Raw genomic sequence first — 23,173 nt, forward strand, 5'->3', positions numbered from 1 at the left:
CCCGCATTCCTGGACAGCAGCGGCTGCAACGCGAGAGGTGTGTACTGGAGCATTGTATTGATGTAGAAGAATACCACGTCTGATCTTGCCCCGGCGCTTCTCCTTGATTGACTGTCGCACTTGTCTCAACAAGTTAGCGTAATATTCCCCATTCATTGTTCTTCCTTTTGGTAAGTAATCTATATGGATGACGCCTTTACTATCCCAGAAGACTGTCGCCATTACCTTCTGCACTGATCTGGAGGCTTTGAACATTTTGGTCCTGGGAGAAGTGACATGTTTCCATTCCATAGATTCTTGTTTGCTCTCAGGATCATAGTGGTGGATCCTGGTATCATCACAGGTTACTAGCCTAAAGTGAAAATCGTCTGGATTCTTGTTATATCTGGTTAGCATGGAGTTGCTTATGGTGACCTTTGTTTGCTTCATTTCATCTGTAAGCATTCTTGGCAGCCATCGTGCGCACACATTAGACATGACGAGATCTTCATGAAGAATTGTCTCGATGGATCCGTGTGAAATGCCTGTGGTCTCCTCTAACTCGTGGAGTGTGATTCGACGATTTTCCAGCACAAGTCTATGCACTCTGTCAATGTTTTCCTGACTAGTGCTTGTTGTTGGGCGACCTGGACGGGGGTCATCTTCAAGACTCTCTCTACCATGCTTAAATTCATTGACCCATCGTTTGATGGTAGCAGATGAAGGTGAAGACTTCCCATAAACTGCTGAAAGCCTTAGGTTTCTTCAATGTTCTTCGCCGAGTTTCCTAAAAACTAAAAACTTAATTACTACTGTATACTCAATTTTATTCATTTTCACTGCCGTGAGGGGGGTCTCTTTCTGTCAGTGTAAACTGTTCAATAACTTCTAAGAGTATGATACCAAAACTTATATATCACATCAGCTACACCCCAATGTCGTACCATAGGCTGTGACACCTGGGTATGAAAAATGCTCAAGGCTCAAAACTTATTGACATCCCCTCGTACAAGAACTGTTTAGAAGGAGGAGATTCATGCTTCACAAGTAGACATGAATTGCCAAGTCGGAACAATTCGACTGAACACGTCGTACTCTTGTGGTATATGCTCACTCGTTACGACTGTCTGTTGTTTTTAACAAAATTACACCAGACATGATCAGTGTATTATATTTTGTCGCACATGGTCATCTACGATGTATGGCCAGGACACATCTCTACACCATATTGCAGACAGTTTGTTTAAAGTCGTTCCATCCCTTCATTTGTCGATGACATATCCGATGCAAAAATGATTCAGCTATTGAAAATGTTTTAAATCATTCACCTTTTACAGACAACTGCTTAATCTTTTTTTCATTTGCAATATCCTGTAAAGCTGTTTTTTCAGTTTGTCTTTTGGCCCTTTCATTAAAACTGCGATAACACTGCGTTCCTAGTTTTGTTGAGATATATAGTATTTTCCATGCGTTAAGTGTACATGTAGACAGTGAATGTATTGTAATAGGTCATGACTCTTTATGCTTGCATATGTATAATAATTATTAAAATACGCTAAAGTTGTCCTAAATTGGAACGCATTGTCATTAAATGACAAGGGTGTTTTCTTTAACAACGTGCAATGGTATGTTAGATGCGAGTCGGCATGCAGTTACGTTTCTAAAACCCAACTAATTGTACTTGGTAATTTATCATTTTGTATATTATCCACGCGACATCATTGCTGTTCTGGTACTAGTATTTCATTTAATCATTTAACGTCTGCAGCAGGTCTTTACAGTAACACCAGCCACATACGTGTATATGGAGGCTATGCGCAAACATAGCAATATGCGGAACAACAATGATTTCGTATTCTTCCAACATCGTATACATACAACTAAATATGGGGTTTGTTTACAAGTGTTTGTGGGTTAACTTGGTATTCCTGATGTTTCTGCCAGTTTTAAGAAACTGAGTGAATAAGATGAATGAGATGAATAAGTGAATAAGATATTGCGTTTAGCAATATTCCAGCAATATCGGAGCAGTTCTTCAAGCATATTTCCCATGCAGGGAATCGATATAGGGACTTCGATGTTACGATGTTAAACCACAAAACTGCTCCACCGATCTGTATTAAAGCTGCAGGTGATACAGATAGATAATCTGCTAGAACGAAAAGGAAATCAGGTTAGAATTAGTCCTCTGCAACCCATGCCTGTGTAACGATGGGCGGTGTCCAAAATGCGTAGAAATATGGTCATGATGTCAATCACTAGATGGCCATAACACTGAAACACGGGAAAGAAGTATATGCCTTGGACATTATGTTTCAATTGTTCGTTCTGTTTTCAGTACGAAATAGCGTCTGTGTTTTCTTAGTCAAATCTCCCTGTGAAGATTCAGATTAGAACTGATCTTCAGCAGCCGTGAATTGTCGTAGGAGGCGATTAATAGGATTAGGTGGAAAGACTTGCTGACTTGGTGGACACATATCTGCGTAGATTGATGCTCATGCGTTTGATCACTGGATTGTCTGGTCCAGGCTCGATTATTTACAGAAAACTGTCACATAGCTGGGATATTGCTGAGTGCGGCGTTAAACAACAAGAAACCGCAGCAACGTGATGATGATGATTGGTAAAGGTAGTTAACACGGTGTCAGGTGCTTATATATTAATCTTTTCTTGAAGATGACAGCCTCGCAGACTTGGTGGACACATATCATCGTATCCCAATTCGTTGATCGATGCTCATGCCTTTGATCCCTGGATCTACTCTCGATTATTTACGGACTGCCGCCATATAGCATGGGTATTGATGAGTGCAGCATAAAAGTAAACTTATGTTTTCTTCTGCCCTTCAGTTTAGAAGTCGTTAGGATGCATCAACAGTGGCGTCACAAGTTGGACTACGTCTTCACCCTGCTCGGCTACAGTGTCGGATCTGGCACGTTCATCAAGTTCCCCTTCTACTGTATGCGGAATGGCGGAGGTAAGTGTCCAATGGCCATACTTTGCAATCATAGCAATGAAATTATGCTGTATATAATATCAATCCATTGTGCCACTGCGAGGGAACAGGACTATTCAAACGAGAAAATATATTTCATAAAAAAATAAGTCACATCGTTTAACCCTTAGTATACACTAGAGTCTTTCCAAGAGCATAAAAGTAAAATATTTCAAAGGATAAGGAGCACTGACACTTTCTTCATCTTCAGAATTTGTGGTAATCTAGACTTGCCACGCATTCCAGATGTGCCTGGGATCCATTGGGTATGTTTGTTTCAAGGTCTTTATGACAGGGGTTTAATTAAGGAATTTAATTAACTTTCAGGGGCGTTTCTGATACCCTATCTCCTCTTTACCGTTATTTGTGGCATCCCCTGTGTCTTCCTGGAGATGGTGATAGGGCAGTATTCGCAAAGTGGCCCCGTGAAGGTCTGGAATCTCTGCCCACCTTTCAAGGGTAGGAGGATTAAAATGTGTCATGACGTCTTCTAGTTGCATTGTGTAGATGCATTTCGGTGCTGACAATATGGATCCATATTCTTCAAGTTCAGCGATGTGCTATAAGTGGAGGGTATCACTCCTGGTTGTCATGTGATAAAGACGAACAAGATGATATGTCTTCTTTTGACATGATTTACACAATATGGTTGTAATTTGAATCCTGAATTCAGCATGGATATATGATTCATAGATTCAAACACTGTAAGTAAATAAGTAAGTTCTCATTTGTGATATCAGATACCTTTTGTACCAATCATGCATTCATGTTCTTCACTCAAAAATCTTTGACCCACAACTGTTAGTATTTTATTCAATGGAACAGGTGCCATTCAAGGGAAATGAAACAAAACATTTAGGCTAAAAAGAAAATGTGAAATGTTTCTCGTACATAGGCGCGTCACTTGTGCGCGTAACCATTTTATTACCATTTCAAAATAATTTTGACTTTGATACGTCCTGATCATCCATTTGTGCACCATAAGAATGAGTGTCTGTGAGAACGATTGTGACTGAATCTACAACACATTAACACGTACTGCCAAGCTGTATTTCTGGGAGAAGAAAAAAAGAAATAAAAATGTGTCCCTCCCTCGTGACCTCTTTTTCCATCAAAAATTAAAAAAATACAAAGTCCTACCGCCCTTTTGAAAAAAATGTGCCCAAGAAACATTTAATTTTTTATGAAGCCTTAGTTACCATACCAGTTGATACATAACGACAAAGTTTATCCAGTTAAGGTAAACGATAAGGATTTAACAATGCAATGACACCTCGTGTCGTGTAATGTAACACGCCATTATGTAACCCTTCGTTGTAAAAAGCATCAGCATAGACCACTGAGAATCAGTAACAAAACCAATTGTTCTCGAACAGGTTAAACATTCAGACAATTCGTTCAGACAATTCGGTAATAAAATGTGAGATATAGCCTGTTGCCACGACAACTCTGACAACGCTAATTTAACAGTACGTTACCGTCGCCAAGGATACTGGCATGCTATCTGCATAGGTAGTTGACGAGCCAACATTGGCCATGCAAAACAGGCACTGAGTTCTAGGATAGTTTTAAACGTTCAGTAGCTCCAACCAGATAAGCTACCGTAAACTCCACGATGAATATTCTGTTCATAAATCCGTTAAGTTGTAAATACAAAAATACAAAAATACAAATATTACTCTCATGACAGTTTAGATTTCAATCATAAACTCCTAAAAAGCAACGTATGTTTTAAGCATAGCCGCCGCCAGATAGCTGGAATATTGCTGAGTGAGGCGTAAAACTAAACTCGCTCGCTCGCGCTTGAGCATAGTCTAATTAGCAATATTCCAGCACTCAGCAATATTCCTGCACTCAGCAATATTCCAACTATATGGTGGCTGTCTGTAAATAATCGAGTCTGGACCAGACAATCCAGTGATCAACAGCATGAACATCGATCTACACAACTGGGATACTATGACACAGGAATGACTTCTTTCTCACTTTCTTGACATCAGTTACTTCTTAAATACTAGAGGCTTCTTGAAACAGAAGTTTGTATGGAATCATCCTTTATTATATGTTTCATAAATACCGGTTACTTCTTCCTACTTTGCGAATAGATGTGTCACTTGTATACTTGAAGTTTTGTATAATCATATTCTGAGATTGTCCTGTATAGAAACAGGATTTCAACGATATTGACTGTTGTTAAACATGCGTCGAAAAGCTGATAGGAATTCTTGATTTAGGACTGCTTTTAGGACATGCTAAACTAAAATGTTTACTTGCCTGAAAGTTCGGAATTGAACTTTTACGTCTATGTGTTCTCAGAAAAAGCCCAAAGGACAACCGTAATTAATCTTTTAGAATGCCTGCAAGAAAGACTTTAAGCAACACCGGATGCTGATGTGTGATGTGAAAGTTCTATAGCTGTCCATGCTTGTTGTAGACAGAACGGAGTCTGTTGGTCAGGTCGGTCCTCAGTCTTATTCATAACTAGAAGATTGCTGGGACTTTAAACAACAATCATATCCTACTGATTCTACAAATCCTGTTACACCTATTGACGAGTCCTTCATATGCTCACTGTTAGGAGAGGATCATATTCCCATGGTTATAAGGCTAAATAAAAAAGTGAAATGTTCCTCGGGCATTGGCGCGTCACTTTTATTTGTGCTCGTAACAAATTTTTATTGTCATTTAAAAAAAAATAATGTTGATTTTGCCGCGTCCCAGTCGAGCCAGTTTGTGCAGTATAAGAATGAGTATCTGTAAGAACGAGTGTGACGGAATCTACAACTCATGAACACGTGCTACACTTTCCAAGCTGTATCATTTAAAACAAAAAGGTTCTACCACTCTCGTCACTTTTGAAACAAATGTGCCCGAGAAACATTTAATTTTTTTATGCAGCCTAATGGTCTTGTTTCAGCTTTATGAGTTTCCTGCATATTCTCATAGTTATTTCCTTCATGTTTTAGGCATTGGTGTGGGGGCCCTAATATTCTCGGGGCTATATTATTCCTACTACAACGTCTACTTTGGTTGGTTCATGTATTACTTCTATCACTCCTTCTCAACCAAGCTGCCCTGGACTCACTGCCGTAACACTTGGAACACCCTAGACTGTGTATCGTATGTACCCACCAATAACCCATCTTCTGTCGACAGCATTAACGTAACTGTCGACAACAATAACGTCACTGTCGACATCAATAACATGACTGTCCACAACTTGACATCAGTTGTTCTGGATGGTGATCGTAGAACTGCAGCAGAGGAGTTCTGGAGGTACGTCCCGTCTACTGAATATAGTTGGTTTCCGAATTTTTACTCACCTTTCTGTTGCATCTGATGTGAATTGCACGGCGAATTCGGGAAATATACCCAATAATCAATACTCGTTGTCACCTCCATTCGTGTTCATAAAATGAAAGGGGAGACAACCGTTATTGGCACGAGTATACTTCATTCTGATTGATTAATCATGGTATTCTGTTGCCTCTGACATGACTTTTACCCTGAATTTGGGAAATATTTGTATTTGATTGATAAATCATGGTATCAACTCACCATAGACCACTCATTAAAACAGTTCATATTCACGGCGGAAATTAATATTAATAAAAATAGAAATGAATTTTCAGTCTCTGGTAGACATATAGATATGTATGTTATCAATTCTAGAAATGCAGTAACTTCAATATTTAAAGTATATGTAGCAATACGTATTTGTGGCAAATCCAGTTACTGAGGGTTTACTTTGTTTTTGCAAATGACTGATTGCAGCGTGTATCACTATTTATTCGCACGTTCTAACATGGAAATGTAACTGGACCGAAACTTGCAGAGCATGTCAACATCCTTTAGAGAACCATCGGATACAGAAGTGAAGAGAGGCGTTTGTTTTTCTCAAAGATGAAGATTGCCAGATGAAGTTTTTATGACATGTCTCTCTGAAACATTTGTCAAACCTTCATTTAATTATGCACCTTTGACAATGTATCTGTCTTGCCTGTAGATTCCATGTCCTGGACACATCCGACGGCCTGGAACATCTGGGAAACATACAATGGCCACTGGCGGGATGTCTGGCGGTTACAAATGTCATTTTGTTCTTATGGGTTGCCCAAGGAATCAAAGTATCTGGAAAGGTAATAGCCTCTTTATACTTATACATGTCCTTCTTCTTAAGGCAGTGAGAACTTTCAATCGTCACATTAGTAATATGGGAGCAATGATGTTTCATAGTACGTTTAAATTTAAAATTGATCTTAAGCAGGCCATGACTGTCTTAACGGACGAGTAAGGAGACCTGGTGGTTAGGCTTAATAATTTGGTTGACACTTGTCATTGTATCCCAGATGTGTAAATGCTCGTGGTGTTAATCATATTTCCTATTGTCACTGCTGTTTTTCTTTCTGTCACCATCACTGATCAAGTTTGACAATTAAGACTTCTTCGTGCGATGAAACTATTATTATAATGAGTGAATGAGTTTAGTTTTATGCCGCACTCAGTAATATTCTAGCTATATGGCGGCGGACTGTAAATGATCGAGGCAGGAACATACAATCCAGTGATCAACATCGTGAGCATCGATCTCCTGAACTGGGAACCGATGACAGGTCAGTCGCCTCTTACGACAAGCCTAGTCGTAATAGGCCAAGCATGGGTTGCTGAAGGCCTGTTCAACCCCGGGACCTTCATGGGTCACTATTATTATATATTTCCTTGGGACTTCAATGTTTGATGTAGCACAGATGAGTATCAGGTGCTGAAGCAATTTCTTCATAGCTTTCTTGTCTATATAGAATAGATACATTGTGGACTGCGGTTTAGAAACAGAGGCAAACACCCACGCTTGGCTTTACGTGCAGAATCAACAAATGATGGTGTTATATCTGTTTCTTTAGGATGAGATCGGATGTTTAAGCTTAAGGATTTGTCTCAACGTATTTCACTGTAACCAGGTACTCGTGGATATGTCTCATAAGTTCAAGTTGTCTGGTACAGACTCGAATGTCGTTTCATAAAGCTCAAATAGTGCGGTGTCGATACCACTAGAGATAATATCACTGCCAAATTTAGTGCCTGTGTGTTTGATTGTTCTTTTGATCAGCAGTCTGCAAGAAGCATTTTGTTCCAGCTTGTCTACATAACTGTTACCATACCTTACATCCTCATCGCCGTCTTCCTCATTCGGGGATGTTTACTTCCGGGGTCATTGCAAGGAATGTACTACTACATCTACCCCGATTTTGAAATGCTTTTGAAACCAAGAGTAAGTACTTAAGGTATCATTTCATAATGCTTAATCGACTATCTTCCTGTAGCAACCACGTGTGTTTGTTTAGATTACTTGCCCCGTCTGCTTGTAACAAACGCCTTCACTGCGCTGGTTCTCTAATACTTGTCAAGCAAGTAAGATGTCTTCATACCGTCTGTTAGAGTTGACATACGTGTGAACTCGTCCTTGACGTCTGTTGACTTTGACTCTTTTTGCCCTCTGATTTCCCTTATGCCGTTGCCGTAAAATCTTCCATGCCCAAATACAATGTATGCTATGTTGTGACAGCGCAGATCTCCACATATATTTCTTTTCGATCATATACATGTCAAAGGTTTATCATTATAATAATCTACAGTTGCATAACGTAAAATTTATGTTTCTTCTGACGAGAGAATAGAGTTTTAATCTATGCATTTTAAATATAATACAAGTATTCTTCAAACAGGAAAATACATTTGCTGAGACATGTGAAATTTGCGTAAAAAAGCTTCTTAACAAAAAGAAAAAATAATTATCAACAAAATTGCGTAAAGCAATTAACATACTGTGGATAAGTATTTAACAACACATACAACACACGGAATAATATCGTTTTCATATTTCCCTGCCATGCATTTTCCACAACGCTCCCACAGTCATGTCACCCTTCCATATCTTTACAAATCTAATGCTTGTGGGTTACATTTGGGATGTTTCTCCAAATAACAACCACCAGATGCCAAACTCAGATTCATTGACAGCCATAGACAAATCATGGTACATTTAGGTGTTGTATCATAAGGAAATTGTGTGTATGATTTACGTTATCTTTTAATTTTCAAAATCCAGATTTGTTAATGTATTTGTTTGTATTTCAATATTTGCATACAAAGTGATATTTTTGTGGTTGCATTATGACATTCTTAGTTCGTAAATAATATTAGAATGTAGAAAAATTAGAGAATAACCCACGAGGTAGGAGTTATCATATATGCTATCTTCCACGTTATCATTACAAAAATGTGTGTGTGTTTTTTTGCTTGTTTTTTTTTTGTTTTGTTTTGTTTTCATGAAAAATCTGCAAGGTGCGATTAAGGAAGTAATGTCAGTTGCGTGCAGTAACCAGTTCCACGTTTTATTTGCGCTGCATGCTATGCGCACTTGAAGACAACTGTAGACAGGATAAATTACTACCTTCAAAGTTGAAGAGTTCGATCTTAGTTAAGACTGCGATCTTAAATCCATGCTGTCTTAAGATCATCTTTGTGCAAGTGGATTGGGGCAATTGTATGGTGATTGTAAAGTTGATTGTAGGGGCCTAAGATTGATTGTAACTAAGATTGTTCTGTGCAAGCCGGCCCTGGGCTCACTTGCACAAAGCGATCTTAGCACTACAATCATTGTAACTCCCATTCTCCAGTATAGGCTAAAGATAATTGTACCGCTAAGATCGCTTTGTGCAAGTGGGTCCTGGGCCCACTTGCACAAAACGACCTTAGAGCTACAATCATTGTAAGTACTTAAGATCGCGATCTTAGGCTTCGGCTACAATCGCCATCCACTTGCACAAAGCGATTGTAGGCTAAGATCATTGTAAGTTACAATCAAAACTTACAGTTGGTCGGAACCAATTGTAAGGAGCTAAGATCATTGTAGTCAGTAGCAAAATGGCGTTCAAGTTGTCAGTTTCACGCAAATAATTAGCGTTGCGTTTGGGGATTGCTTTTATATTGCATAAAACTGTATGATTCGCCTCGACACTTCAACAACACGGAGAATGCAACATCGATTTAACGTCTGAAATATCGTTATTTGAGGTAGTGAACAACATCAGTATCGAGTCGATATCATAGAGTACAATTCTAACCCGATTCAGTGTTGGAAAAAAGTATGAACACCATACCTTTTTGATAAACAAGGAAAGGATAGTAGAAAAAATAGAGAATAAACCCTGAGGTACGAGTGATTATACATGTTACCTTCCACGTTATCGCTTCCTTCTTCAAGGTTATCATTTCCTTCAAAGATTTGTGGGTTGGGGTTTGGGGGTTTTTTTTGGTTTTTTTTGTTTGTTTTGTTTTGTTTTGATGAAGAATCTGCAAGGTGCGATTAAAGAAGTGATCTCATTTGCGTGCAGTAACCAGTTCCACGTTTTTTTTTGCGCTGCATGCTAGGCGCACTTGAAGACAACTGTAGACAGGAGTCGAGTTTAAGAAATTTCTACCTCCAACGTTGAAGAGTTCGATCTTACTTAAGACTGCCATCTAAAATCCATGCTGTCTTAAGATCGTGTTTGTGCAAGTGGATTAGAGCAATTGTACGGTGATTGTAAAGTTGATTGTAGGGGCCTAAGATTGATTGTAACTAAGATTGCTCTGTGCAGGAGGGCCCTGGTCTTCAGCAGTCGATGCTAGTCATTGTGACGCAACTTGCAGGTTTCACTGGTCGGAGTCGTTTACTTGATTGACACGTGTACTCGTACCCAGATGGGAGGTCATGATGTCGTCATGCTAGGAGGTCATGAGGGTAGTCTGTATCACCGTTAGTACTGGATCAGTAAGAGAGATAATATTGTGGCTTCTCATAGGTGTGGATCGAAGCGTGTGGATACGCCCTGTTTTCTCTTGGTGTCTCTACTGGCTGTATCATCACAATGTCTGGCCACAACAAGAAGAACAACAACTGTCTCAGGTATGTAAAGAACGGTCTCAGGTATGTAAACCACAGTACATATTCGTAACTTAACAGTGAAAACATTCAGTATGTATACGGTACTTGGAGAAGAATTTATTCAGTTTTATTTTGCCTTGAATCCTAACATTCAAACAGTAGGGAGTGAGTCGGAACTGCTTTACACCGCTTTCAGCAATATTCCAGCAAAATCACGGCAGTGTATACCAGAAATGGGCTCCACATACTGTACTCATGTGGGGAGTCGAACCCGGGTCTTCGACGTGAGTACTGGACACTTTAACAACTGTGCTACCACACTACCATTGCAGAAGGTTTCTAGCTGAGTAGTCATGTTTATAAATACGTGCCGAGTTTGTAAGCTCATGCAGATTCTCTCATGCCTCTGTAGTGATTGAGGGAGTACGGCCGATTTTAGCAATACGCCAGAAATATCAGGGCGGGGTACACTAGAAATGGGCACCACACATTTTATCCATCTGGCGTGACAGGCGAACGCTTCGATCTCTGTATTACCACAGCCCAGCCCACTTAAAGAGGAAGCTAACTAGTGAGGCAAGGCTTTATTGATGAAAAGGTGTTTCTTGGGTGTTAAGTCGCACGTTTAGTTCGTACGTATGGCTGATCACAGTGTCTAACGGTTGATACTAAGAACATGAACAGTAAAACGTAATTAATTGTCTACAAATGAAATGTGTAGCATCTCCCAATGAGGAATATCACAGTACAGCGTTTAAATCTTTAAATTATAATAACAGTAGTCTTGGATATGTCTGTGCACTTGTCGTCAATGCATTTAAGAAATGTCAGTTGAATTAATGATACAAAACACAATTAATGGAGTCTCGTGGTAAGACACGCTGATATGGTTGATGTTCTTTACTTCTCTCACCAGACTGTCTGGTACAGGATCGATTATTATACACTGCTGCCTCATAGCAGTAAAAAGCGCTGAGCGAGGCGTTAGACAACGGACAGCCATACGAACGAGAGACGGGTGCAAGTTAACGCTCAAGAGACACATCTTCCTCAATGAAACCCTGTTCTCCTTTATCTCCCGGGAGGTGGGATAGTATAGTCATTAAAGCGTTTGTACCGTGATATTGCTGGAATGTTGCTAAAAGCGACGTAAAACCATAGTCATTCACTTGTCTCTTAGGGATGCAGTTGTGTGTAGCCTCTTCGATGCACTCTCCGGCATCTTCATCGGATTCGCCTTCTTCTCCATCATTGGTCATGTAGCTCACCTTCGCGGAGTGGATGTAGACGCTTTTGCATCTTCAGGTAACAGCGTTAGGTCGACGGGTCTGCTCCGGTGATAATGCAACTACTAATTTTGGGATAGATTCCAAATTTGGACGTTGATAAGCAGCGAAAAACGATTGTCACTCACTGATACATTCTTAACAATCTACGAGCAAGGGGTAACGCTTAGAAAGATTTAAAACCTCAAAAGTGAGGTGTTTCCTCTTATTGTGACTACATCATTACCACCATCCATTGTTTTCGTTGTTAGTCCCTTTGATTCCATACCTACGTATTGTCATTAATTTCAATCTGTATACCTGATCATGTATACATGCAGTAGTAGACATCAGTTCCATGTTGCTCTGTTTGCTTGAAAGCGGTGTAAGAATTCATACCAATTTAGTAAAGAATAAATAATGTTGTTATCCATAAAAAAATCTTCCCATCAGTATCTACTATTTTCCATTGCCATAGCTATTACCTACGGCCACACAAAACAGTGAATTCAAGTGTGTAAGAGTGACCTAGTTCGTCCGAATTTAGCTTTGACGTATATTTTCATGTGGCCTCGATGAATGGGGAAAATGATACGTACAGGCATCATGGAATCATTTGCATTTGTTGTGCTCACGGCTAAATATATACGTCCGCTCCATTCATAGGATTCAACCTTGCATTCATCGTCTACCCTGAAGTGCTGGCTTATCTCCCCTTATCGCAGCTGTGGTCGGTCTTGACGTTCTTGACCTTGATGTCCCTAGCTGTAGACACAATGGTACTTTTACTAAAAGCATCTCCATGGTACAATGGAGGTATGGTCGTGACAAAGCATGAATCATAACTTGAGAATTTGTTCATATGGGCACTTTACACAACTCACTCAACCCGTGAAGGTCCCAATCAGATTGGTCTTCAGCAGCCGATGCATGTAGTAAGAGACGACTAACACGTTCGGGCTTGCGTCATCTTTCCCAACTGCGTAAATCGATAATCAAACTGTTGATCACTGGATTGTCTGGCTCAGATAGCAATATTTAAAATGGAGAGTGGAACTTAAAATACCATACCTCCTTGGTGCCATGCAGAAGGTGGGGTGGTCGAACGGATACAGCGTTCGCTCTGGTTCCATTCAACACATGGGCTAGGTGCTTGAAGCCTATTCCTAGTGTCCCCTGTTATTGCTGGAACGTTGCTGAAACCCCAACCCGCTCACTCACTGACTTTGTTGACACGCCATAGTATCCCAGTTGCACAGGTCAATGCTCATGCTGGTTCATGCAGGTCAGGCTTGGCTATTTACAGATCGCCGCAATATAGCTGGAACATTGCTGGGTGTGACGTTACACAGAAAATAGAACAAACCCAAATCACTCAGTGTGTCATCTCTTTCATTAGCCTCTGTATCGGTCAAAGGGATGTCCCGGTATACCAAATGTTGCTAATCACGAGGCAACACCCTCACCTCTGAGTAACCAATGGCAATCAGAAACGTACTTGGCGAGATGTTACCTCGTCACTCCGAAGGCACGTGTTCTATTCCCCACATGGGGAAGCTCACTGGTGGTGTTCCCGCCGTGATGTTGCTGGAATATTGCTGAAAGTGGCGTAAAAGCTGAGGGGCCATGCGTATGTAAGCCAATGATCACGATTTTAACAGAAAGCAGTGTATTTGTGAGCAGTTCATTGCCACTTGATTCGTACTATCTCCGTTTTCGGTAAAAACAAAGAATATGCATTTTCAGATAACTGACCCCGAAGCACTCATTTGTTCCGAGATTGTTGAAAGAGCGAAAAGTGGACATTGGACATTTTCTTATTTACAGGTTCCCATGATAGATATCATAATAGCCTCCCTGGAAGACCAGTTCCCTCGGTGGACGAAACATCGTTGGTTGACCATCCTCACACTCCTGCTAATTATGTTCCTGTTTGACTTCTTATACATTACGCAGGTAATTCTTCGTAGACATGTCGTAAGAGGCGACTAACGGGATCGCGTGGTCAGACTTGCTGATCTCAAATGCGTAGGTCGATGCTCATGCTGTTGATCACTAGTTTCCCAGGTCTAGACTCAATTATTTACAGACTGCCGCTATATAGCTGGATTACTGGTGAGTATGGCGTAAAACTAAACCCACTCACTCTCCGTAAAACATTTACTTGTTTTACAGCTAATTTACATCTGCATCTGTGTTATTCTAGCTATTTTACTGTCGTCTTCCGCAGGTTTATATACTTAATGTGTCATGAATGTTTATCTTGCTTTAGTCACTATATGAATGAAATACTTACCATGTGGCTAAAATCACTCAGTCTCTCATTTACCCATTTCATAAAACACTCTCACATTGTCCTCTTTCATATTGTGTGTTTATAGCAGTTATATAGCTTTATGGCGGCGGACTGTAACTACAGATACTAGTGCGATATACTCCCTATGTGGATTCACCGAACTCACCTGGGATACTAGTTGTCACACGGCCATTTGCCAGGTCGTATGGCCTCATCCCATACTGTAATTCCCCTTCTTAACATTCACAGGGACTACATTTGAACGTTTGGTCAAAATTTATTTTTTGGGAATGCGAGGTAATATGTACCCACAACAACGTATTTATCTTACCGAAAACCTCAAGGTTAATTTTGAACTGTTTGAAGCATGGGTATCGGATCATACACTTTAGCCAACCAATGTAACTCAATCGAATCTTGCATCTTGCTGTCTTTCCCCGCAGGTATTGTCTCAGTAAAGTCGCCGCCCCTTCTTAATATTCACAGGGACTACATTTGAACGTCTGGTCAAAATTTATTCATTGGAATGCGAGGCAAATCTTTTCGTAGCCAGTGCTAGATTTTGCATAGGACGCAAGAAAGACAAATTTAGAGTAATGTCCCTTCCATCGATTGCATTCGCAAAACATCGATAATTTCCATGAATGATTCAATAACATAATTTCAAGGTAAATGCAGGATCCAGAAGTATTTTTCGTTAATCCTCATTAATTTGGACCACTTCGACCTTACAAGTAAGCATTGCAGACCGCTAAGGGTTTGGGGGATATTGTTTCTTCAAACACAGACGTCCATCAGATAGTCCCAACAATTATTCGTGGTCTATATATGCAATGACTGGTTAGTGCAGCAACGGTCATGCAGCATCACAGAGACGATCGTCAGTCCACCTCCCTAGCCGCTGTCCGAGGGTCAAATCCCTTTACAATACGAATTCAGTGTAAATATACTACTGGCTGTCAGTTAGCCCTGTGTCGTATTACGATGCATGAATGGCCTCCAGTATCCAGCTCCTCATCCACAAATTAAACGTCTCTGGCCGACCAGTTAATTACACGCAGCTGACCTGCACATGACTGCGCTGATCGTCACAATAATATACTGCTGCTATTCTATTTATCCAACCAACACCGCATTTTAGATTTAGCAACACATAAGGCTACGACATAAGCGTTGCCTCTGGTTTAAATAGGTCACAATGTGTTAGAGTTTGTTATCCCTTGTTTCCAGGGTGGAATTTACGTCATCACTCTGGTTGACTGGTTCGCCTACTTCCCAGCATTAGCACTATATGCTCTGTTGGAGTGCATCGGGGTCGGCTGGTGTTACGGTAATGATGTTTGAAAAAAGAATTGAATGTTGTTTTGTTCCTCAGCAAACCTGAAACCAAATCAGGGGCCTGCTGCCAAACACCAACCTAATATACGACAATGACACACATTTGACGAGGTCGCAAACTAAGATCCTCCGATCTTCCATGAAATGCATGACTGGGTTTAAATAGTCTGTTCCGAAAAGCATATGTTGAGTGAATACATAATGTTGGTATGTGGTCATCCTACACGTGAAGGAAAGATTAAAAATAAAAAAAATTAATGATCTACCCACAAATTTACAGTTGCACCCCAGTATATGACGTTCTCAAATTGCGTCCAAGAATCTAGCGCATGAATGAACTAAAGCATGAGGTATGTTACAGGGATACGGAAGTTGCAAGGAGACGTCCATGCAATGTGGGGCAAGAACACACCACCCATTGTCTCTGCCGCCATCAAATATGTCTGCCCCCTTCTTATCATGGTAAACTCTTCATTTCCTTCTGAGATGTAAATGTGGATACACGGGGGACATTAGTTTTGTTTCGTCCTTGTTCACAATAAGTAAAACTAATTTGAAATTTACTTAAACTACTTTACATTCTGAGCAGTTTCAAAGTTAAATGGCATGTGTAAAAGTTTAGGTAACGTGTAAAGATATATACTACAAACAAAAAGTATGGGAAGACCCTAATGTTTTATAGTAGCATATAAACTCATCATGAAGATGTGGTGGGGCTTCAATAGAATCAATATTGTCTCTAGCTTCTTTTAAAGGAATCGTTACCACAAAGGTCAAAGGGAAGTCTGTCTTCCACATGCAATAGTCTGTTGTGTTTGGGCGTTGGAATCAACTCATAGTGCTTGTGGGTTTTAGCACTCTTGTATGTCGCTGTTTTGACAATGTTTCACTAAAACTTAACAAATATTGAACCAGCTACTTCACTGCATCTTCTAACATGTCGTTCGAACTGGCGTCGGAACTGTCAATTAAGCACTATGATATGACCCTATAGTTATTAAAATTCCGATTCTTTCTGTTCAGGTGATAATTGTCTATTCCTGCTATTCGTACCGACCGCCCATGTATGGAGACTATGTCTTCCCTACCTGGGCCAATGTGGTCGGGTGGATGATATCACTTGTAGCAGTCCTGCCTTTCCCTGTAGTCTTCATCTGGACAGTTGTCACCACCAAAGGATTTTCACTTAAAGAGGTAGGTCACTCGCCAATGATGGATGGCTGTTTGATTTGTTGTGTAACACCACACTCAGCAATATTCCGGCTATATGGCGCGGTCTGTAAATAATCGATTCTGGACCGAACATTCCAGTGATGAATAACAGGAGCATCAATCGATAGAGTCAATCAAGTCAGCGAGTCTGACCACAAGGACCCGTTACTAAAACCGATTTTAGCCCTTAGGTGATCGTAACTCCCATAGCTTAACATAGACTGACGACAGTCGTTGCGCTACAATCGCTTTGAGGAATGAGACCCAGGTACGTTTACGACTCGCTGAATTCCACTACTAATCAGAAACTTCACGGGTATCTGAAGACATGTGCATATATTTTTCAGAGCACGTGTGTACTTGAATAATCAATAACTTTTGGGACACGTTCCTTGTTCGTAAGCCACAAATCCAGATCGGATGGTAGGAAAATAAAATATTCAACTGAAGTTTTCTTCTATCCTTAAAGTACTATATGTGAAGAACATTAAGACGCTTCTCTTCCGTGATATACATGGGTGAGACGCAATTCGTTGTAGTTGTTTCGATATGGAACTGATTAATTGTCAAGCAACACTAATAACCTTAATTTCTTGATGTAAAAGCATCAGTTTAATGATGTTTTAGCGGCATTTGGAAGTTGTTATAGATATTTTATGGAATAATGTTCTTTAAACTTTCCACACCATAATACATTACTATTAATCATATTACTATATGTGGAAAGATTAAAGACCATTATTCCATAAAATATCTTGGTCATCTTCAGTAGCTGTAGGCCAGGGTGCTATTCTACAGTCTTGTCCCATTCGATTGACTGCAATTAATTCTGTCTGTTTTCTGGTAGTCTTACCTTTCTCACTTGTGGACGATATCCCCGTTTTATTATTGTATCGAGTCCTAACGGTCAGCTCTAGCTTCTTGTATATTTAGTATAAAACCTCAATGATGTATCTGACGAAGGGACAAGGAAAGCTCAGAAACGATTTGACATACAACAAAGACGTTGTCACCCATGTACCTTTACTTGAATTATACCAGCTTCTAAATGCCTTTCATAGGGAGGCTGAGCATCCAGGGTGATCACACGCAATTCTGATCTTGTGGCGTGGGCTTTATCATAGCAATTGGTAGTTATTATACTCTTCCTCTTTATGGTATAGTGACAATACATTAGATCCCTGTCATAGTGTGGCTGGTATATTGCCATCTTGACTTTACATATTAACTCATTCATATCTGTTTCGTGTTAAATCTTCAACGTGTCCTAAAAACAGTATATTGAATTGATACCACAAAAGGATTTTCATTTCACATTTTACGTATTTGTGGTCGAGAACAAAAAACCCAGCGTTTCCCATTACTGCCTGTCTACAGATAGCATTTTTCGTGGTTCGGTGGTTTCGTACTGCTATTAGAGAAAATCTGTCATTGGACAGCTGATTAAAACATTTTTAAAGAATGCTCACTTTTCTTTTCAGAAATTAAGGACTGCATTAGCGCCAAGCGACCAATGGCGACAAGCAGATCAAGAGGAAAACGCGACGGAAGTGTCTCAATCAATGATATAGTTTGTTCGTTGTTTCGCTGCATGGATACTGTCAGGATGAGACCATGCAGGGTGTTTGTGGTGAAGAATCTTAAACAAGCGCCGTTTCGGTTAAGTTATGATGTGAATGTGGTGAAGGTACAGATGGAAGCAGGGTGTTGTGGTGTGTTAGAAAAGCGATAAAACTGTGACAGTTTCTCTATTGCTATGAAATGAAACAAACACACGCAAAGGCAAGTGACTTCACATGAAATAAACCCAAGGTACAAGTGATATAGGACATCATTTAAACTGATTCGTAAATTTTGGTAATTTGTGTCATGAAGACCATGCCCGTTTGTGCTGTAGACGGGGGAATGCCAGAAATGGGCTTCTCACACTGTAACCATGTGGAGAACTGAACCCGGATCTTCGGCGTGACGACAGACTCCTTATCCACTGGGCTACCCCACAGCTCCATAAGTTGAAGTGACTCCATGAACACTCGAACTAACTTTAACATTGGTACAGACAATGCAATTGTGTGTTGTTTTGTGCCGGCGACATTTATTTAGCTGTAATGCATTGTACATGCGTTCAGTGACGAACGGTGGCGTACCATATTTACACTTGTGCTATATTTAAAGTTCTGGAAAGTACCACATGGTACCACAAACCCATGGGTAATTGCACTATATTTTTATAAACACTATGAAGTCTCTTTCTCAGGTATATTATGAGAACTAGTTCTTGTCTCGAATCTCACTTTCTATTACAAGTTACAAGAAGACCACCATTTTGTGGAACTCATATTTACCAGTGATACTGAGGCTATTCAGGAAGTTCTTTAAGTGGCATCTTTAGACGTTGGAGAGTCAAACAAGGACTTACAGTTTGTCCGTATCTATTCAGGAAACCTGTATTATTGCTGTGAAGTGAATATTACCATAGTCGTCTTTATTGCTAACATCACCGCCTATATATTAATATGCAGTTAAAGTTATACTGAAATTGTAATATCTTTGCAGTGATTTCAATGTTAAAATACAATTGCTAATAAAATTGGTATAGAATCACATTGTACTGAAGGGTTTTTAAAAAATCAAACTTAATTTAGCCCTATGGATTAACGTATGAAACAAAACAGTCTGAGGTCATACGCTAATATTCATACGAACACCAGTGAGGCACATTAGAGCATTTGTTCAACCACGACGCTTTCTTAGCCAACCGTATTTGGACATCACGTGATGCAAACGTGACATACGTGACTTGAATGGCGACCACAAATTGATGAGCATAGCCTGAAGCCACACTGTTACACTCAAGGTATGGTAAAGCCAGGACCTCTCAGGTAATCGGTCAGTTGGTAAGTAATAGATTCCTTCATTGCAGTGAAATCCAGACATGATCTGTAAATGCACGTTAGAATGTACTGGTATGGCCATAGTAATGTCATTAAGTGACAGTGGTCATTCATAATTATTAATCAGCGGTCGAATACGGTCAACGAGAAGGTGTATAGAACAGACGAAACCAAACACTTTCTCGGGGCGAACCAGTGTTTGGACCTTTGATCATAGCGCCCAAGGGACGCAACTCTTCACTCTTGTAACATGTCTCCATTATAACATGTAAACTTCACAAAATGCTTGCTGATTTTTTTAGGGGGGTGGGGTGACTGCTGGTGGTGCTTTTTTGGTTTGTTTGTTTGTGTTTTCCTTTCTACGGCCACTAAGTTGCAACTCAGCATATTATGGTCCGTGTGTAATAGGAATCAATTCAAATACAAATACAATGTGCAAGACAAAAGTCAGGGCGAGTTGTTAGTTTGCGTCCGTTAAAAACAAATTTCTTGTCACTAATGGTACTGTTTTTCCTACAAATGTTGGTACTTTCAATAAAACTTCACTTGTACAAATATTCTGTTGATGGGAGTTAATGGGTTTCCAGTAGGATTGAAGGACACGTTTATGAAGCTACAGGAAGTAATAATACAATATGCTCTCAACACCGTTAGCGGTTATTGCCTCACTTTCATCATCCGACCCACTAACAGCATGCACACCAGTTGGTTACATATTTTCAGAGTTATTATGAAAATAGTACTAACAGGTGCATTTTGACATTTTTAACATTTTTAGCAGCTGGGCTGCTAGGTGATAGTGGTATGCAGGGATGGAGTACTTGCTTCTGAGTTCTTATGCCGGAGTCGGTGTGAGGAGATTTGAGCATGTGTGAAAATCAAAATGGCGGCGGGTTTGAGACATTCAGCAAAGCCAGTGTTGCATTTTCAAAATCATCTATCATAAATGTCTAAGTTTTCCATGTAAACATTCTCGTATGTGTAATTTACTTGACAAATGCTTTATTTGTGCAATGATAATTAAAATGTATGATCTTAGACATGATGCGTAGCCGCATCCCAGTAGGGTGCATAGTTTCGAAGGTCCCAAGGGTCTTTATTTACAGATACCAAGTAAAAGCTGAAGGAAACTTTGTTTTTTCAGTGATTGCACGACCTGAAATGCAGACACTTTATAATTTCTTCCTAATTCAAAATATCGGTCGGCGGAATAGCCATACGTTTAACACTGAACACGCTTCCAAAAGGAAGTATAAACCGCAAGATATTGCATACAAATTCATAAGAATAAGAATGAGCAGCTGTCATCTGACTGGCTAAGACATGCAATGGCTAAGACAAACAGGCAATTCGTCAGACAGGCCCTGGAGTGGTCAACCACGTGTGACAAGGCCCGTTGATGATCACCACGTCCTGACAATTCATTCGCGAATCGTTTTATAACGGTGGTTTCAATGGCAGTGACGACACCGCATCATTTGACATACAGAGTTCCTGCGACTAAGAGAACAAGAATTCAAGCACGTCGTTCCTAAATCAGTTTGATTATGACTTTTGAAAACCGACGTCGTAAACTGACACGGTCTAGGCAAGATGCGTGATTGACCACGTGTGATGTTCACCCACGACAGTAGATTTTACTTTTTAGTAATGAGTGCCGTGCTCGTGTTTACAGACAAATAGGTGAACGTTTGGCTGCTCGTGTTTACAGACAAATAGGTGAACGTTTGGCTGCTCGTGTTTACAGACAAATAGGTGAACGCTTGGCTGCTCGTGTTTACAGACAAATTGGTGAGCGCTTGGCTGCTCGTGTTTACAGACAAATTGGTGAACGCTTGGCTGCTCGTGTTTACAGACGAATATGTGAACGATTGGCACCTCCTTGCGTTCGTCAAGTCTGCCAGTTCGGAGCCGGTTGCGGAGAGAGGGAAATGCGGAGACCTGAAAAGAGACTATTGATATTTCAGGCCACCTGAATGCTCGAACATATAGGTATAAAGTTTTTGACCAGTTATGTTGCTATCTATCCAGCAAAAATCACGGGGCACTGCACACCAACACGATAACGCAAAGCCTCATACAGAAAGACTGAAAAACGACTTTCTACGTAACGCTTCCATGGATTTTTTGCCTTGACCAGCATGTTCCGATAGAAGACTATTGGGATTACCAGGATCGACAAATCGGAAAACTACAACCTTCACTTGTCAACCCTCAACAGCTGGGGTTCAGGAATGGCAGCGGACCAGATCCAACGTCATTCGTCGTCTTGTCTCTTCACTGCGTCGACCTGGTTTGGTATTGATGCCAATGGTCGTCAGACTCATTATTGATTCAGCATTCGGTCACAGCTGTCAAAGGGAAAAAGCCATGTGGATTTGTGTCAACGTTCGGACTTTCATACAATGTGTCTGTCAGTGTCAGTCAAACAGTGAAATGAAACTGAGAACGTTTGCTGCAGAACTGATCACTCTATCAAAATTAAACAGATGTCCATTTATATATGCGTTTTGCTTTCTTTTCAAGTTTGGTCAAACACACTCTACACTTTTTCTTTAGCACTAGTTCAGATAAGCTGAATGCATTATTATCACGAAACACCATGACACTGGAATCTTTGTAGAATTTATAGGATACATGTTGTCTGAATCACAGAGGAAGACAATCGTGCTGATGCTTCTGTATTTATCACTCCCACTAATAATGGCGTCAAATCTGGTGATGACAGTGGCGAACTATCAACAATATCACAGATTGATTATTATTGCCTAAATGAATTGATAAAATCTGCCATGCCCTGGCTACTTTTGAATTTATACTATCTTAATACAGGAAAATGTCACTTTCGTCAAAAAATGATACCTGATAATACCTGGTGACCTTTGTCCCCATGCACCCTAATAGGATGCAGAAACATACTTTGCAATTTCTAAACAATGTCCAAATAAATTTGAAACTAAATCAAGTTCATTACAACTCAATAGTAAAACGTTATGTGAAATAAGGAATATTTAAAAAGTTGGACGTTATTGTGATTTATATGAACAAATACAAGTCGATACGTACATCACATTGTTCATGTTATTGTAGCAGAAAAACATATATAAAAAAGAAAATAAAAATCTGTGTCGGGCATTGATGAGGCCTCCTCGTCAAAATCAGTGTGTCTTTTAGTCCCGATGATGAAGGTTATAAAAATCTGATAATGGCGGTTTTCGAATCCAAACTTACGTCCACTTTTTGTTGTTGGCATTATTCAGGTCGGTC

The 23,173-nt window shown here is 40.1% G+C and overlaps 1 protein-coding gene across 1 annotated transcript; it reads left to right on the forward strand.

Moving 5' to 3' along the window:
* Nucleotides 1-2,844: 2,844 nt before the first annotated feature.
* Nucleotides 2,845-18,583, forward strand: LOC137255456 (sodium- and chloride-dependent glycine transporter 1-like). The gene is made up of 13 exons (XM_067792892.1): nt 2,845-2,956; nt 3,302-3,433; nt 5,941-6,250; nt 6,981-7,113; nt 8,109-8,243; nt 10,819-10,922; nt 12,082-12,206; nt 12,833-12,945; nt 13,994-14,122; nt 15,693-15,792; nt 16,162-16,262; nt 16,824-16,994; nt 18,494-18,583. The coding sequence occupies exons 1-13, from the start codon at nt 2,845-2,847 to the stop codon at nt 18,581-18,583; spliced, it is 1,755 nt and encodes a 584-aa protein (XP_067648993.1).
* The last annotated feature ends 4,590 nt before the right edge of the window (nt 18,584-23,173 follow it).

This window comes from Haliotis asinina, chromosome 11 (assembly GCF_037392515.1).
Source record: "Haliotis asinina isolate JCU_RB_2024 chromosome 11, JCU_Hal_asi_v2, whole genome shotgun sequence".
NCBI classification, from domain to species: Eukaryota; Metazoa; Mollusca; class Gastropoda; order Lepetellida; family Haliotidae; genus Haliotis; species Haliotis asinina.

Excerpts from the sequence above, each read along its gene's own strand:
- LOC137255456 (XM_067792892.1), top strand. The coding sequence starts at position 2,845 with ATGCATCAACAGTGGCGTCACAAGTTGGACTACGTCTTCACCCTGCTC. Across the intron at positions 10,923-12,081 it reads AAGAACAACAACTGTCTCAG|GGATGCAGTTGTGTGTAGCC; the intron begins GTATGTAAAGAA and ends CTTGTCTCTTAG. Across the intron at positions 15,793-16,161 it reads CGGGGTCGGCTGGTGTTACG|GGATACGGAAGTTGCAAGGA; the intron begins GTAATGATGTTT and ends GGTATGTTACAG.